The following is a 17,854-nucleotide window of genomic DNA, read 5'->3' as shown; positions in this document are numbered from 1 at the left end:
GGCTCCATGCAGCGAGCACAGAAACAGGGGGAGTGTTGAAGGAAACAAAAAAGAAGCCGAGTGAGAACTGACCATTACCGAATTGATTGATATGATGTTTTTAGATGCATGAAACATATATAGGATGGCTCCTCCCACTGATCATAACTTACTCCAGGAACAGGGTCAATCTACTTCATTTCCTACCAGCTAATTTGGCATTACATGATGCGTCACAACAGGACTTTATGATGGCAGACAACTATCTAGATTATCTGTAAATACTTAGTATTTCATGGCATGTGTAGCTAAAATGTAGTACAAAAGAGCATTTGAAAATAGATAAGCAAACATGATAAAAAATGTGTTTTTTAAAAATGGCAAAAATAAAAATTGAAAGCAGCTGATGGCCAAATACTTCATCTATCTGCTAAATCTTTGAAAAATTCTGTCTGTCAATGCAGTTTTGCAGGACGTTATTCAACTTCAAGAAATTTTCCACTGCAAATACCATCAAAACTATAGTCGACGCTGATGTCCGGTCAGCCTCTTTTGATTTGGACAAACAAACCATAGAAATACTGAGTGGAAACATGTCAGAAAACTTGCAGTGATTCACCTACCTTCAGCTCAGACAGGTATCTCTGCATTCCCCTCCTGTTGCTGCAGTTACAAAAAAAAAAAAACACCTTCACCTGAGAAAACTAGCTGAAACATCCACCATGGCAACGGATCAGTCCACGTCTTGTTTTGTTTCCCAAATAAAGCCTTTAAGATTAACAGCAAATGTTTAGCCAATAAAGAGCATGTCCAGGTTTTGTTGCTACATCCCAGTCCCCAAAGTTGACAGCCTATAGTGCTATCTGTTCCTTTTTTTTTTTTGCTTGCGTGATGTAGCATGGTGCTGAACAGCTGACATATCTCTCTTCACATACTAACTTCCAAAATAGCATTCTGTCAGTCTGAGGGCAAAGATAGCTTTGGCTTTAATGGTGTGAGGAATATTGTGTTCGGCATCAATGGAACCATCAAAAACAATCCAGTGTGTATCACAAGCTTTGTTTGTTTGATGCTTTTTCAGTGTGCATGAATGAGTGACTTCCACGACGAGAGGAAACCGTGTTTCTAAGTAGCTATTGTAAGGGATCCAAACATGGAAATGCAGCAATTTTTGTCATTAGTGCTCCCACACAATCATAATGAAGGCACTGAAGCATTGGTCCAAGACAGCAGCCGAGCGTTCGACACACTATAAGGCAGATGTAGTTTAATCACGTGCTCTTTACAGTCATGGCTGACATCTTTCAGTGGCTTAAACCTCAAGTTAGAGACATCAAAGTCCTTGGATCTCCACAGGGAATGTCCATCATAGCTGGAGTTTAAAGGTCATGAAAGATTAAACGATGTCAACTAATGGGAATGCTCTTAGACAAACTTATGCTCAGAGGAACACAAATGATCTGTTCTACAATGCCTGCTCTAAATCAAATCTCTATGTAAGTGATACATTGTCTTTATATCAAAGAAACCAACACTCTATATAACTGGACAGGGCCAATGTAAATGTATCTTTTTCAATGTAAAAATGGTTGACACCTGCCCACCTCTACATTATTGTTTTAACAGTGGTTTGAATTTGCCGTGTCCCATCATCCAGACTGAACAAAGCCAACAGCATCTAGCAGTGAAAACACCTTCTTTTGATGGACAGCTCCATGTGCTGCAGAGCTCTCTTAAGTCCAGTGAAACTCAATCAACAGGATAATCTCTGTGGAGTCCTGCCGGGGCACAAAAACAACTTGTCGTCACTAAGAGGAGAATGGTGGCCCACGGAAGCAAAGCAGTCTCATTTTACAGACCTCCACCTCATCATTCTTTACAAGGTTTTCATCAAATCTGATGAGCATTTGAGAGATGGTGAAGATGAAGCATTGATTTTGGCACAAAAAAAAAAAAGGTTTTCTAACGGAACTGTGAGCTAATTCAAAAACAGCGTTGTTTTCCTGGAGGGCTGAAGATGAAAACCATAAAATCAACGTCCTCTGACAGCAACCTGTTGCTTTCTGTGTGTCGCATATTGATAGTGCACACTAAGAATAGAGAAATTGTAAAGGAACCAATGCAATGTGAGGATCTGTTGAGTGAATTTAGAACTTGACAAAACAGCTGAATGCTCCACCTAAGCCTCTGGGTCCATGTTTGGAAACACCGCCACCCCTGTGTCCCACATTTCCTCTCATCCAGATTCTCGCCACCAGACCACGATCATACTGGAAAAATGTTGAGCACGTGTATTTGAACATAGTTGTCTTCACTGGAGTGACAATGACCCTGAGTTGAACGCAATAATGGAGCTTTGTACGACGTTATAATGTGTTATTTTAGTCAAAAACATCCCTGATCAGTAGCTTCGGCTTCAAACAAAATATCACAGGAAGTAGGTAAGTAAAGTTTTAAAGTAACATAAAAACATTCTTAATACGGTGGAAGGAAGGAACTTTGTCTGATATTGTTGTATACTTTGTGTACCAGCACAAAAAAAACCACACACAATCCACTGAAATATAGAAGGGAGACTGACCTGCACACAAACAAAAACTCATTTTCATTGGCTGTTTATTTTTCAATTAAGGTCAAAAACATGAAAACAAATCTATTTCTTCCCTTTCTTTTTTGCATCTTTGCCTTTAACCGGTGCGTTTTCCTCTTCCTTTCCAGCGGCAGCTTTGATCCTTTTCTTTCCCAGGGGAGTTTTTGCATACCAGTTCTTGAGAAACACAAGGGAACAACTATCAAACATTTGTAACAAAAAAATCTAAATACAATCTATCAAATGAATCTGTAGATAAACTTTTAGAGTAACTCCTGATTATCTGGTTTGATCACTTCCAGTGGTGTAACGTATCCTTCTACTGCAATGGACCCTATCACATCAATTTTGGATGTAGCTACAGGTGCATTAAAGCTTATTTCTAAACTGTTCACAAAACTGCATCAGAGAGGGCAGCAAAAGTCTGTTTCTCAGCCTGGTGATAAGCTACTCTTTAAATATAGCACATGCAACTTACTTTCAGTGCCTCTTCCTCCACCTCAAACACGGGGTCGATCTTGGCTAATGGGGCAACGAATTCAGCAGCGGTCAGCGGCCTGTTTGCCTGCTGTAGGATGCGACGCTTAGTAACAACACTCTGGATCACTTGGACCATGTGACCTGGAGTGTAGCCATCAGATATCTTGGCAAGTGAGCTGAGGTCCAAGGCCTTGGTTATCTCACCGCCTTTCTTTTTGATCAGTTGCTTCCACAAGACTGAATTTAAACAGAGTCAAAGGTCACTTTCCATACCAACTCAATAAAAAGAACATAACCATAATGATGAAAAATAATGAGCAAGCCTTTTTTCTTTTACTGTATCTTGAGCCGTAGTCAGGTCTTGGGATGAGGATGATTTTGCTGTACATTTTACACAACGACTTAATATCAGCACTTTGCGGGTCTTTGGTTGTTCCTATTATCAGGACGCGATCCTCTCCTTTGATCAGTTTCAGAGACTTGGGTAAATCTTTCTTCAGCCGCTTAGGGTCTAACTGTTCGAGCGTATAAATAAGACAAAGTGACCATTTTTGCAATGTGACAATTACAATTTGCCTTTGCCTTTCGTTTGGGTACCTCCTTTTCTTCTTTGGGAATTTTTTTGTAGAACATTTTCTCTGCATCTTCAATCCATATTATTGAGGGCTGCAGAAGTCTCGCCACCTGTGTGAAAATGGTTAGGAAGAAATTCCTTTTACTTTCTAGTCAAAGCTAGTGCAAAAGGCAGATTTATAGAATTTCAGGTGTTATTCCAAAATAACCTGAAACAAATTAATGTGTCTGAATATTAAGCTGTACTGATGGTTCTAGTAGGCATAACATGATCCCATACTGTGCTTTACAATACCCTGAATGCAACAAACAACACCTATAGGAGGACTTTTAATATCTGCATATTTTGAGGGGAACATTTGGTTAACTCAATCACAAGCCCTCCAGTTGTCAAATGAGCTGAAGAGCCAACAGAAATCCAGAGTGAATCAATTAATCAGAAAGGGAAAATGCTACTTTTGGATTGTTTTCTAGCATCTACATTCAGTTCTGCACAACCCTGCAGGTGGGTGCCACGTTGGCAGATTTTGCATGAATACAGCAGAGGTGTATACTGTGGCCTGACTATGTCTCACCTTAAACACCATGTGAAGCATCATAGCAAGGCCACTCTTGCCAGGATACTTTCCTGCTGTATTCATAGGGGACAGATCAAACAGGTTGGCACCTGTTTCCTGGCAAACTGCATGGACCAACATCTTTTTACCTACACCTGCAGGCCCAACCAGTAGCATGGCTTTTATCAAAGGAGCCTTCTCATGTACCACTTGAGAGCCTGCAAACAAACACACGTTTTAAATAACACACGCAGTATTTATTTTGTTTCTACTCCAAAATAGGTGTATATTTATGTTTATTTCCAAATACAAATGGACTAACTTTCATACCTAATGGCAAAACCGCATATAGAGATAAAACTTGTCGCACGTCTGATAATGATGGCATAGGCTCAATGTCATTTTGCCTCAGTGTGGTCCCAAGGTAGCTGTAATCACCTGAGAACAAAAGGGGCCAACAGTTAGACATTATTGAAATACTGACATATTGAAAACTAGAGCTTTAAAATACATACGGTTTACCATTTTATTGACGTTACCTGCGTAGCTCTAACAGAACATTCTGCAACAAATTACATCTTTTTGAAGTTATATTGCACAGTTTATGTTGAAGCTGATGAGTCAACTCTGTGGTAATTTGGGGGGATGATCTGTGGCACCGCTGTGACTGTACTGCATTACAGAGAGCGATGTACCCAAAACTGCTGTCTCTAAATAATCCAACAGCTGGGAAAAAAATCTTCTCGTCATAACAGTTGTTGATAATCTTCATAAAGTACATAGTAGCATACAGTAGCTCTTTGAAAAGCCAAACCAGAAGAGGGCAGCACATCATCACTAAATACATTTAAGGTGCCCTTCTCGTTTAACAAGGTTAGTTGTGAGGGTTTCATTTAGTTCCTCCACATCACTTGCCATAGATTCAGATGAAAACAAAGCAGCTAAGATTAAAAGACAAATCAATTTCTGATAGAAGTCACCAATCTACACGAACAATATTTAGTGTCTTACCCAAGTAATCCTGCAGCTTAACGTTATTTGCTTGTTTCAACAAGCCCTGTTCCACCAGCTCCTGACACAGAGACTCAAGAGTCCTGGCAAATGTGAATAAATTAGGGAATTTTATCCAAGATTTACAAGGAAAAATTAAGTGGCTTCATGCAACTCAGTTATGTGCTTAAAATGTCACATGTGATAAATATATGTGACCTTACCTTTCAGCCGTCAGATCTTTTTCTTTTTTCTTCTTCTTCCCACTCTTAGAACCTTTCTTCTTCTGTTGAGCAGTTTCATGTAATCAGCAACTCACTCAGAGAGACGTATGTGAACTGAAACTACCATCTTTGCTGTTAATACCTTGGCATTTGCTTTTGTTTTACCACCCTTGTCTTTATCCACAGATATCTTCAGGTCAGCCAGCTCTTGTCTCATCTGCTCATCTAACTGGTACAAACAGAACAGACGAGTGAGTGGCACTGTGGTCAATTTCACAAAGGAGTGATGCTGACGCGTAACTGACCAAACAACTTGCATTTGGTCTTCTATAGGTTTGTTAAATCACCGTTAATTTTTACAAAAATCCTTTACAAAAAAAAAACAAAAACAGTGCTATCTACAACTTCAGAGTTGTAGTTAAATAAATTATTGTTCACAAATGTCTTAAATGGTATGAGTTTGATACCTGTACTCGTATTTCAGCTTCAATGACTTTCCTCTTTTCTTCTTTAATCAGCTCCACTTCGTGCTTCTGGCTGAAGTTTCTAGATTCATTACGTGTTTTCCAAAAATCTGAGGGCGGAAAATGTTTAGTTTGTGTAACTATTACACGAATGCTCACTAAGAGGTGGTTATTAGCCGTTACAGAGGAAAGGTTTAATGGTACGCTGCCTGCCCACTGTGGTTTTGCAGGCCACCATTTAAACAACATAAATGTTTTGAACGCTGTGAAATTTATGACATTTTATGTCATTTTAGTATGCTGAGAGGAGGAGTTAAACAACCAATCTTTAGAGGGGCGGTAAATGTATCTTGAACTGTCAAGTGCTTTGAGTTTAAATGTAAACATACCAACGAAAATTTTGTTTCCTTCTTCTAAGTCTGACAGGAAAGCAGAAGGCAGCATCTTCAGCCCTGCCTCCTCATCCTGTGGTTCAGAATAGACGTATATTCATTCACTGAAAGCGTTTGACAGCAACAGCAACGATGGGCTTGATAAAGTGAAATATTATTTCTTACATCCTCTTACAATGCAAACAGCCTGTTACAGAATGTTATATAAAATCAATAAAACTTCTTTTAATACAGCAGCTTCCACTTACTTCCTCATCCTCATTCCCTTTCCCCTTGTCCTTTTTCCCTTTTTCTTTCTTCTCATCTTTCTCTTTAGATTTGCTGTTGGAATCCTCCTCTTCTTTAGCAGCAATCTCATCCAATAACTGAAAGAGACATACCCGCCGTTGTTCTCTGCAAACTATCCAAAGACGATACAGTGAAGCATGCTTTTAAATGAGGACATATTGTACCTGCTGAGGGCTCTTTTCAGAAAAAATTAGGTCTGAGCCACCGTCCTCTTCATCTGGATAGTCTGGGAATGCTCCTGTAATATTGCTGTAAAAAAAGACAAAAACACTTGTTGATCAATTTGATTCGTTTCAAAATTCCCTAACTAATGCTCAGACTATGACTATAACTGTGCCACCTTACCGACATTCAAAGAACCACTGTCGAATCTGGCTTTTCATGGTCTTGCTCATGTCGTGACCCTCCATTTCCCGTAGCTGGTTTGCGACGACCACCAAAGACTTTTGGTAAGCGTCCTCGTGCTCCTCTTGTTTAACTCGGGCGAGAGCTTCATTAGCTCGGGCTGTGACCTCTGCAGGGCATGGCACCAAATATTTTGGATCCATAGCCTAAGATGAAGGTGACCCAGACATACTGAATATATTTCAAACAACTTGGCATGCTCAACGATCTCAGAAAGGCTGAACAATATAGGACAGGAGCATGGATAGTTTAAAGGAAAGAAAATCTATATCTATATTACACAGCTGTGTGCACACTGTAGTTTCTCCTTTTAAACAGAAATAAAAGAACATAGAAAATATGTTTAACGTTAACATCAAGCAACACAAGTAATGGCATGTTCCAAGTTTACAAACTCAGCTTCCAGTAAAGGCACTGGTGGTTTTGTAAAAGGTCATTTTATTCCACTCGCCATTCCAAGAAAAATCATCTCTTCATCTCGAGCAATCTTTGTCTTCTTCCTCTGGATGTAGCCCCGCCACACCTGCACAAATTCAACCACAACACTGAATCAAGGATGACTCAAGCCAAAAAAAAAAGAGCCATGCGATATTAGGTTTCGACAAAGGACCTTTTGAATGCAGATGGCAGCCGACTCAGTGCCAGCTGTTCCAGCGGTCTCGGTCCTATGCCTCCTGCTCATATTTCTGCTTTCTTCATTCAACTTTGCCCTGACGCGCCCTTGCCGTGCCCTCTCTGCCACTTGAATAACATTAATGGCCTCCTCTTGAGTCATGTCCTTGGCCATTAACTGCTGCAGGGACCAATAAAAATAGTAGAGAAAACAGCAAATTATTTTTGCTTGTGAGTCATTCATTGAATGCAACAAATAAATCTAGAGTATTCATTTTGCTTTCTTTATAAAGCCCTATTTTTGTTGAACTTTTTCAAAATGTTAGCCTTTATCTAGAACACAATGAAGTGGCCACTTTTCAACTCACGTCAAGGCTTTGAGTGACTTCCGCCAATTTGAGGATATCCATCAGCATCGCCTTTCGTTCCTGAAAGTCTCTGCTTTGCTCGCTGAGAAAATAGCGAGGGATAGGGATCTCAATTTGGGACTAAAAAAGACAAATTGAGAAAACAGTTGTAACCTTAACTGAGTAAGGTTGTTAGCCTCCGTAAAACCCTAAACACAATGTAATAAAAGTAACTTACAGGTGTGAGCTTCAAATCATGAAGGACATCATCCATGTAGTGGTATTCTGAAAACTCTTTTTCCACCATTTCATTCTTCAGCTCCAACACCCGCCCTATTATACTATCAAGGATCTTCCGAATAACTCGTCTCTTCTGAGGGTGGACCATCAACTCATAGATCTTCTCCAGCTGCCTGAGGATTTGAATGTAACGCACATAAAGCAAGGCCAGCCGCTGGAAGAACACCACCCTGTCCCTTTGTGGGCGAGGGGGCTCAGCAGGTAGTTCTTCAGCTAAAAGATGGCTCAATTCCACCTGGGCATCTGCCCAGAGCTGATTGTATGTCCTGAAACAGTGTAAACAAGATGATGAACTGAGGGCCAGGCTGGGAACGTTGCACCGTAACCAATAAATGAAAGTCAAGATGAGGAACACAAGTGATCTATACAGACTTGAGCTTATTAACTGGATAACAAGGCATTTTTGGCATTTGTAAATTTTTTTTTTTTTAATATGCCATCACTTACACATACAAAGCTTAAAAATCAAAGGGCAACAGAGCCAGCAAACAGACAAGCAGCCACAGTACTGTCATCCATTCAATAAGCATCTCATTTGCTCACAGTCCCTGGGTAGCCAATAAAAATTAATCACATATATGTGTCAATTACATAAAGCTTTAATTCTATTCCTCACGTGGCTGACTAATGTGGCTTTAATGTTTGCTCCATTTAAGTGGTATCAATATAATGCTTTTAAACGCACTTTTATTGCCAGCATAACTATGCTAACACTATCACCTTGCCACTACAACTTTCTTAAATGATGCGTGAGTCCTTATACTGAAACCAGCGAGCCAAAGTAAAATTTGAAAAGCTGAAATTAAACTACCGTTGACGAAACCTCAATGAAAGCTGTGTTTTTTTTAAAAGGTTACCTTTGTGACATGTCTCCGCCTCCAGGAAAAACAAAAGGCAAGCTTATATGGGGAAAAAAAGTTGAAGAAATTACAGAGTGTTGATATTAGGTTGGCTAAAGTGTATCAAACATGAAGCCAGCTTTCCCAAGTTTGCATGCTGCTTGGCCCGTCTCCATAGTAACAGTCACATGGGATCACAGCACCCTTACGTTTCCCTCCGCGGTTGGGGTTAGTGCCGCAGGGTAAACTGTGGACAGGCGTAAGAGAGATGTCTTGCTGGGCTCAGGATGGTTGTAAGCAAATTAAACGTCACAGAATACGACCCATGGACAGGTTAAGGGTTAAAGTGACCGATATGTTTATGTACGTACATTTTTTCGTAAATGATCAAAATGATTGTTTAACTTGTTTCCTACCTTTTAAATCACCAATGCGCGCCGTGGCCATGTGTCCTTTTGGAAATTTAAGGTGCCAAAAGCATCAGCTGAGAGGCCACAAGGGGACGTCTTTAAATTCTGAGGCGTTTAAAGTTTGTCAGTAAAGATATGTTTGTCCGTTTAACAGCTTAACTAAGGGATAATAGGACATACTATATATTTGCAAATTAAATTGTTGCCCTATCATTAATCGTTATTATTAATGACGGATTAATCTGCCAATTTGGTGCAGCAATTAACCTAATTATTACTCTCACGTAGATGAGATATAGATATATAATTCTTCCAAACCCTATCACATTTATAGATTTCTATTCGGGGGGGAAGTAGCCGGATGGGTGCTTCTGGAGGCGCATTCCCTGCAGCGCTTATGCGGTCACAAGACTTGGACATCAGTGAACAAAAACATCGGCACACTGACAGGTCAGCTAGAAGCTTACAGGCCCTCAGATTCTCTTGTTCTCTGCATCCAACATCCAACAAGTTGCTCCTTTTGGACATCTATTTCTTTGCGCGCTGCTGTCCAACGGTCTCTTTTTGTCGTAGCCCGTATTTTTCAATAGACATTTTAGTGGATCGTTTTTTTTAGACCTCAAACTATCACTTTATAAGTAGAGAGGCAGCTTTTACATGGATTCGAATGGTCCTGCAAAACTGAAATTAGGGATGTTTTGGTGCGTAAAGGAGTGGCGCATGCCAAAGTGAGCGAATGCCACTGGAAGAAATTACACCGAAGATGTCAACATTGCTTTACCACCCACTCGAAATCGATTGTATTACCTTCAAGAAGGTGGCTCTCCGTATAAATAGGAACGCATTATTTCAAGAAAGACGGTGTTGAGCACAATCTGCTGGCTGTTCTTCCTCTCTCTTATCGGGTCCAAAGACAACGCCTGGAAGAATTTGCTCAAGACAACTGTGTCCGCTCTCCAGGACATAAGCATATTTATTTCCTCAACTGGTAAGTCTAGAATTTTGATTAAGTGCATTTGTTTTACTTGATGAAAAGTGGTTGCTGCGTAATCTACGACGCAGCATACCGTTTCTTGCGAATAATTCAAAATCTTGCAAGAGCTTGCATTATGTTACCTTTGATAGGGAATTTTTAAGTCCTTATAGAAATGTGGAGGATCTCAAAGGGCTGTTTTGCTGCATCTGGTGGCGTTAAACAATGTACAAAGTCTTATCTCTTTGGTTGCCAGAAGATAAATGTTTGATTTAGTTGAAACCATGTAAACCTCCCCCCATACACACACACACACACACACCACACCACACACACCCCAATCAAACTTATTTGCTTCTGTTTTCAGACAGTGAAGCCATGCAGGTGGAGAGGAAATGGCACATACTGTTGACTATCTTCCTTCTGCTCATTACCTCTGGTCAGTGTATGGACAGCAAAGAGGTCAAGCAGAAAGAAAGAAGGACCCTGTTGGATCTAATTTTGCAGGTGATCAGAGACAGCCAGCAACGGGACAAATCGGTGTCCCGGCGGTGTGGCAGTGGACTCCACACTTCAGGACAAGACGTGAAGTTCTCCTCCAGTGAAAAGCCTTTCTACGTCCCTAGGCTGGATAACAGTAGACTCATAGGTAAGCTGATAAGATTTATTTTTAGGACCTGATGATGAAAGCATAATCCCCATTTTACTGTTGGAGACAGCTGTCATTGGTCTGGTTATGCTGTTCATCTAATGTGGGAGCTTTTCTTTAGTTTGGCTGAATGGAGGAAGGTGTATGCTTCAAGTTAATTCAAGAAATCTGGAAAGAAAAAAACACTATTTCCTGTCTATAAATGGTCTTTGGCAAAGGTGCAGCATCCACATCTGTTTGTCTTGAAATACCTAGCTCAGTTTAAAGTGGTTATACAATGCATGTAATAAGGAGACAAAGAGGTCTGTTCACATCTATAGTACTTGGTGTTCTTTTTCAGAGGAGATACTTACTGATCACATGTTGTGAACATACCACTTTCTTATTCAGGCTGTAATTGATAGAGATGTGGATAGGTAGGAGGAGCATCATCATATCAAACTTGTGAATGATTCATTCAGTATGATTCATTGAACAGCCTTCACCATGAATGACCCTCTGCCCTGGGTCTTTTTTTATGTGTAAAAATCATTCTACTGTTGTGAATTTTCAAATCTTTCTCTAAAAAAGGACACTAAACAGCTTTTTTTGCTAAATCCTATCGTTTCATTTGAAATAACATCTTAGCCTGAGATGTTCTCATGCAAGTAAAAAAAGAGCTTGATGGAACTCTGCCTTTATTGGCTCATATATAGCATTATGTCCAGACTGCAGTTAAGCCAGTGCTATAAATCTCTTCATACTTATAAGATCTGAGACAGAAGGTTCACCAAGATGTAACAAAGACAAGATATTTTAAAAAATACCTTTATTCAAAACAACTGTTTTCTATTGCTGCAACAGAAAACATCACATCAGAGAGTATTTAAGGGTTGTGTCTTATTGGTCTTGTATGCTTTGTGAACGAAGCAGTTTTCTTTGAAAATTAAGTTTCAGATTTTCTGTTCTATCTCTATCAATTAGATCATGTCAGAGTGATATTGCACAGGCATCATACGGCTCAAAGTGTTCGCCCTTGACTTGCGCAGTTGCAAAAGTGCTTCTCTCAGACCAATGGGTGAATGGAATTTATCTTTTGAGGATATTAAAAGCAACATATTTGCACTGGTGCGTGTGACGCCCCGAAAAGAACCACAATCACGCAAGGATAAATGTTTTGAACACACTGAGCATAGAGGGAGGACATCTGTAAGCCCACTGCTGTGTTCCCCCCAGAGTTGTTCCTTTGTGTTCTCAGCAGCCATAGCTGCGTCATCAGAATGACAGCAACGGTGACACAGACGTATTACGCAGAAACACATTTATTTTATAGCAGGCTTCATCTGTAACAGTTTATCTTGTCACATGTACGGCATAAAAAGATAAGCTTTAGACTTGCAGCTGAAGAGTTGCTGCTCATTTTTGGATGCTCAGGAAACACAATAGGCTGCGTGTAGTGAAACCACACTGCCTGCCATTTTCAATCAACTCATCTGGGTTTTGGCTTGATAGCAGGATTTCCTTTTAAATGGATGTCACAAACTCTTTTTTATCATGTTAAATATATGTGTCAACACTTTTACATACTTTGAACACTTTTACATTGTCTCCTGTTTACCTGGACTTCAGAACTACTTTATTACTTCCTTTTGGTTAACAAACTGACTAAATGACTTTCATTCATACTTTGTCTGCTGTTACAACATTACGTTCACTTGGGTTTGAGGGGTAAATTGCTGTTAGCCCAGTAGCTACTTACATGGACTTACTTTGATCAGCATTAAACTCCCATACAATAATCTCTTTAGGCTGTTAGCATACCCAGTATGTGGTAGGACCCCTGCCTGATTTACTTTTGTAAACGCTTACAGAAGAATACATGACGCCATTGCCTCAAATTCAGCCTCCCAAAATGCCTTCCAAATGTTAACCAGACCACCACTGAGAGATGTATTTGAACACAGAACTACTACAAATGCTGTGCTACTGAGGAACAGAACCACAAATGAAGGCTGCTCATATAAGATGCTGGGGTTTTGAGATGCCAAAAAAGATGAAGAACATTAGCCTTGCGTGACTGTGTAGCCTCAAGATGTTCTTTACTTACACAAAAATCTCCCTCAGGCACAAAAATGAGAGCCAAGAAGGAAGTGATGTTGATGATGACACAGACATCATGATTTCAATTCTCAAATGTTTTCCGACAACCTAACAGTGGTTTTCTTTTCCAGATATTGTTCCTAGAGATGCAAACATGAAAGGAAAATTTATTCAACATTTTGGAGGTAAGAAAATCGCCATCAAACACAATCACATCATGAGTGCAAATGTCTTTATTATATTCCACTGCTGCCCTTTCCAGACATTGCAAAACTGTTTTATCTGGCAAACAACTTTAAGAGCATAGTTGGCACTTTTCCCATATAACTTTTGGCTGGAGGTTCTTAGTTTTGCCCCTCTGAGAAAGTCTTTTTCATTCCTCCAAGCCAACGTACAGTATGCTGAAGTCATAGACAGCTTTGTGAACACTGGCACTGCTGTGGGTCAGGAGGGGGTCGCCTGGCTTAGCTGTAGGGCGATAGTTTAGAGAAACAGCACATGGTCTGAAGCTGACAGAATTAAGTTGAAGGCATTGCTAAGTTAAGCTGATTATTTGTCTCAGGTCCTGTGAGCAGACTTCATTATTGGTATGAAAATCTGGAAGCTTAATCGTTGGTGCAGAAACTCTCAGAGGTGATTATGATTGAGGACTCGATTCCCCTTCACACTAAGTCCTGTTGAACCCCGACCCCTTAACAGTGTCTGTGATATCACACTGTTCACTTTCACTTTGATTTGTTTTGACAGTAATTTGCTTCTGTGTTGATTACTCATAAATTCAATGTAGGCTTTCAGATATGTGACTAATAAAAGGAAAAACCTACAAAAAGTGTTTCGGTACAAGGTTGGGCCACCATACCAGTTTCCGTGTGCCTCAGCATTGATTCGACAAGTGTCTAAAATTCTACCAGAGGGTTGGAAAAAAAGATATTCCCTCATTTGGTGTTTTTATGGTGGTGGTGGAGAGCGCTATCCCATCAGTCCAAATTTTCCCAGAGGAGTCGAACTGGGTTGATATCTGGGGACTGGAGGGAGCATAGCATTTGACTGAAATCATTTTTACGATCATCAAAGCATGCAGTCATCCATTTTAGTTAGTTTGTGGAGGTAGATAATGTCGTTGTGGAGCAGGCGACTTCCACATGTTTCATAACAAAAAAATCTCAGAGCAACTCTGAGATTTTTCAGTGAGCCCTCCCAAACCCTGCCAGCAAAAAGGCCCTTTGCAGTATAACAGAGTTAGTCAAGGCCTTTTTTGTAGTTGTCAAGGTTTTTCCTTTACTTTGTCACTCATCTATAGGTGTGATCTAAATAGCCAGTTGAATAAATAGTAAATTGTGTAAATTGAAACCCTTTTCATTTTACCTGATGCGGCCTTTTCTATTAAGCAGGACAAGTCAAGTTCTCGTCGGAATGTAAAACACACTTTCATAGACTCTATCACAACACAAGGGATTGCTCAAGACCAGCATGTATGTATGCCTCTTTCCTTTTCTGTACAGTAGCCATTTCATAAGTGCACTCCGTGTCACTTGATCAAATATGTAACATTGTTTTGATAATCTTTTGGACGTGATTTTACACGTCTGTGGTGCTGGTTATTGTCACTGAGATGTTCGTTTGTTTTTTTCTGATTTATCAGCCTTTACTCGTCTTTTTGGTTGTAACTGTCACATGCAGCTTTGAGAATCTGGTTATTTTTTTAATTTATTTTTTTAATCAAAACTGATCACTGCTTAGTCCTGATGAATCAGACCAGTTGTTTGTTTTTTCAGTGCAAAAAGCAAATTATAACTGAGGGTGTTTTTTTCAAAGGCTAACTTTCATGGTTTCGTGGTCAAGTCAAGGACACTTTTAAAGCAAGTGTTCAGGTCCATAAGGCTTGCTTAAACTATAGAAAATAACTTTGATTTGCAGATTAATGTTTTGAAGTATGAGTAAACAGGGCTCCCTCTGATTTAAACTTACAGAATTTAGACTTATAATAAATCTTTCTTCTGAGTGGATGCAGACCCTTGACAACTTGATGATGTAAAGTATTGCTTTGCAGTCTAACAAGCTTAGGACTTGCAAGTGGATATTGCAAAGCTGCATGTACCCATGACCCTGTACCTTTTCAACAACTTGCATATGTTTGTCATTTGCAAGCAGTTCAACTACAGAATTCCCTTCAACAATTAAGATCCAGTTTAAGTTGTTCTCAGAGCTGTTAGCACTTATTGCCACATGAATTCTTTCCTCTGGGGTATTACAGTTTGAGACCTAAAGAGATGGTGTCAAGCAGGCATCACAGAATAACTGCAATCCATGAGTTCAGTGCTGACTTATACTTGATACATGTCACTGAGTAAACATTCTTGTGATGCCATTTGCAAGTCTTATCAAGTAAGAAATAATGTCGGCAATACTGGCAACTGAGTTACATACAGGAGGCATTTGTCTGTTGATGTGGTGATGCATAATTAAGGTTAATCTTTTTAAAACTAATTTACGGATGATGTTAAAGAGTACATCTGTATTTGATTGACTTCACACAGCTAAAGGGTGATTTTTATTAGAATCAGTGCTTTTTTTCACTCTTTGATCAACACTATTATTTATTGATTGCCATTTATTACATATACTTTAACGTATATGGAGCCTTATGTAATATTTGAAATGATGATTATTAACATTTCATGTTGAATATTTTAAAGACTGTCTAAATAGAATATTTTTTCTTCCAAAGTTTGATTCTTGCTATCCTGATATTAACATATTAATGACCTTTTTCTCATTGTGTTTTTTAGATTACAAAAGATGTGCGAGATTGCTAACACGATTAGCAATGAGTCCACTCTGCATGCAATCATAGATATTGCATGTGAGTAACAGTATTTTTCTCTTCTTTAGTGAAGTTTCTTCAGATTTAGTTTGATTCTTTTTGCACAATTCTCTGATTTGTTAGAAGAAAAATAATGACTGGTAGAATAGAATAGAAACAGATGAATCTGACAATTTCTGCCTCAGTTTGATGTGAAGGAATTTCTTTGCAGCTCAGGAAGGGTATTTAATTTAATGTGCATCTTGTGTTTGAGTGAACACTGATCTTCATATAATCTGTAATGTATCTCATGAACATCTGTCCAGCATTTTTATTCTTTTGAAAATAAGAAAGAATCTTTTATGTATTAGCTCTAACTTCAAATGTTATTCATAGTTAGTTGACTAAAGTTGTAGACCAAAAGTCAGAATGAAGGGAAAAGAAACAGATTTTACACTTTCAGTCATTTAAAAATCATTATGTATAAAATATATATTTTGATCTAATTCACTATATTGACCAAATGACCTTGTGGAACAGAGCAGTTACATTCGACCCCAGTGTGTCCTGTCATGTGTGTTATTGTGAATTTATGAATTCTTCTTTTTTTGTCCCTGGAACGCGTGTTTCAGGCTTTTGAAAATAATTGCTAAAGTATAAGCCACTCACAACTGAGTCACAAAAACGTTATTTATTTCCACAACATTAGAAATAAAACTAAATAATGCCCGGTTCTTGGATATTGTTCGAAAAACTTGGTCTATGTGATCCTTACGCTGACCTTAAACACACTAAACACGGCTACTCTCAAAGGGAGGACAGAGGAAGGACTTAGAATGTCGTCAGTGGAGAAATTTTTGGACGTATAGTCATCCTTTTGTTAGGGTGATCTTTGACGACAGCAGGTCTCAGGCGTTCTCTGCTGTCTGGTTTTAAATCTAACATAGGTAAAAGCATGTGTTCGCAGTGAATGCAATTAGGTCGCGCTGACGAAGAAGAGCTGCAAAAGGATTCATCTACACAAGGGGTCATTTCAGGTCATTGGGTATCGGTGGTTATTATATCATTGAAGAGGCTGACACATTCTCAGAAATCAGACAATAAGATCCTGCTCGCACTGTTCAGAGAGCTCAAATGTATGTCACAATCGGCAAGGCATTAAGTGACTCACGATTTAGTTAGTCTGGTAATTTCTGAATGAGCTTCACTAACATTTAGGAATGTTGGTAATGGCAGGCCAGTAATGACCGTCTTTAGAAGCTGACAATACAACTTCCTTAGAAAGATGTCAGGTGTGACAAAATGCACAGTGAAAAAAGTACTGCACAAGACAATTTTTATTTCAATAGACTTTAAAAACTGCAAAAACTGAACCTGCTTAACCTTTAATCAACTTTTTCTGTTTTTGCAATTTAATTTCAGGTCCCAGTATAATGGAAGAGGGATTAATGTGTTGCCAAGGAAGTGCCTTTGAATCCACAGCAGTCATACAAACATTGTTGTGTTTATAGTGTCTCTATTTTTGCTGTTCTTGTTGTCATTATTGAACAATATTGGTTGTTTTTGAATGGATTTCTTTTTATCCTAATGGGCCTGTATGTAACATGTATTTGTAAAGAAAGTATTAATTTAATATTAAATGCACCTATTTATTGAAAGGATATGTATATAATTATTTCACAATCATTCAAAAGTGGATATGTTGGTTATAACAGTTATGATGGAGAGGGAGCTTTTTTTCTCCTTATATATGAATTTCACTTTCACTGTTTTGCTGATGTTATGCTCCATCGCTGTCTTCATTACATTTTATTTGGCACTTGAGTGATTGCTGACGATGAGAACACATGAAATAACAACAGTGGTGATATTGCACTGCACTATTGAATAAAGAATATTG

At 39.1% G+C, this 17,854-nt stretch overlaps 3 protein-coding genes across 4 annotated transcripts in view; 1 reads left to right on the top strand and 2 right to left on the bottom strand.

Annotated features, from left to right (window-relative positions):
- Nucleotides 1-642, bottom strand: part of obscna (obscurin, cytoskeletal calmodulin and titin-interacting RhoGEF a) — a 40,584-nt gene extending 39,942 nt beyond the window's left edge. Inside the window, exon 1 of the mRNA XM_072389482.1 lies at nucleotides 603-642. The gene's annotated coding sequence lies outside the window, so the exon portion shown is untranslated. The remainder of the gene's footprint in view (nucleotides 1-602) is intronic.
- A 1,977-nt stretch (nucleotides 643-2,619) lies between these two features.
- LOC140311423 (dynein regulatory complex protein 11) lies at nucleotides 2,620-9,487 on the bottom strand. Its single transcript, XM_072388793.1, has 20 exons — nucleotides 9,457-9,487; nucleotides 9,059-9,077; nucleotides 8,140-8,467; nucleotides 7,923-8,042; nucleotides 7,553-7,735; nucleotides 7,394-7,465; nucleotides 6,883-7,088; nucleotides 6,702-6,786; nucleotides 6,498-6,614; nucleotides 6,247-6,322; nucleotides 5,861-5,967; nucleotides 5,536-5,622; nucleotides 5,394-5,455; nucleotides 5,191-5,273; nucleotides 4,510-4,617; nucleotides 4,198-4,397; nucleotides 3,647-3,733; nucleotides 3,387-3,564; nucleotides 3,048-3,286; nucleotides 2,620-2,746 (listed from the first exon to the last, which is right to left on the bottom strand). Exons 1-20 carry the CDS (start codon nucleotides 9,485-9,487, stop codon nucleotides 2,633-2,635), a joined length of 2,502 nt encoding a protein of 833 aa, XP_072244894.1. The 3' UTR covers nucleotides 2,620-2,632.
- A 332-nt stretch (nucleotides 9,488-9,819) lies between these two features.
- On the top strand, nucleotides 9,820-17,854 carry alkal1 (ALK and LTK ligand 1). 2 transcript variants are annotated; one of them, XM_072388685.1, is made up of 6 exons: nucleotides 9,820-10,438; nucleotides 10,791-11,072; nucleotides 13,283-13,336; nucleotides 14,543-14,623; nucleotides 15,941-16,014; nucleotides 17,377-17,854. In XM_072388685.1, exons 2-5 carry the CDS (start codon nucleotides 10,802-10,804, stop codon nucleotides 16,003-16,005), a joined length of 471 nt encoding a protein of 156 aa, XP_072244786.1. In that variant the 5' UTR covers nucleotides 9,820-10,438; nucleotides 10,791-10,801; the 3' UTR covers nucleotides 16,006-16,014; nucleotides 17,377-17,854. The 2 variants fall into 2 exon arrangements, with proteins under 2 accessions (XP_072244786.1, XP_072244785.1); XM_072388684.1 differs by having other exon boundaries at nucleotides 14,540-14,623.

The sequence above is a fragment of the Leuresthes tenuis genome, unplaced genomic scaffold (assembly GCF_036924035.1).
Source record: "Leuresthes tenuis unplaced genomic scaffold, fLeuTen1.0.hap1 SCAF_7, whole genome shotgun sequence".
Lineage (NCBI taxonomy): Eukaryota > Metazoa > Chordata > Actinopteri > Atheriniformes > Atherinopsidae > Leuresthes > Leuresthes tenuis.
This window is presented reverse-complemented; position numbering and strand designations above follow the sequence as displayed.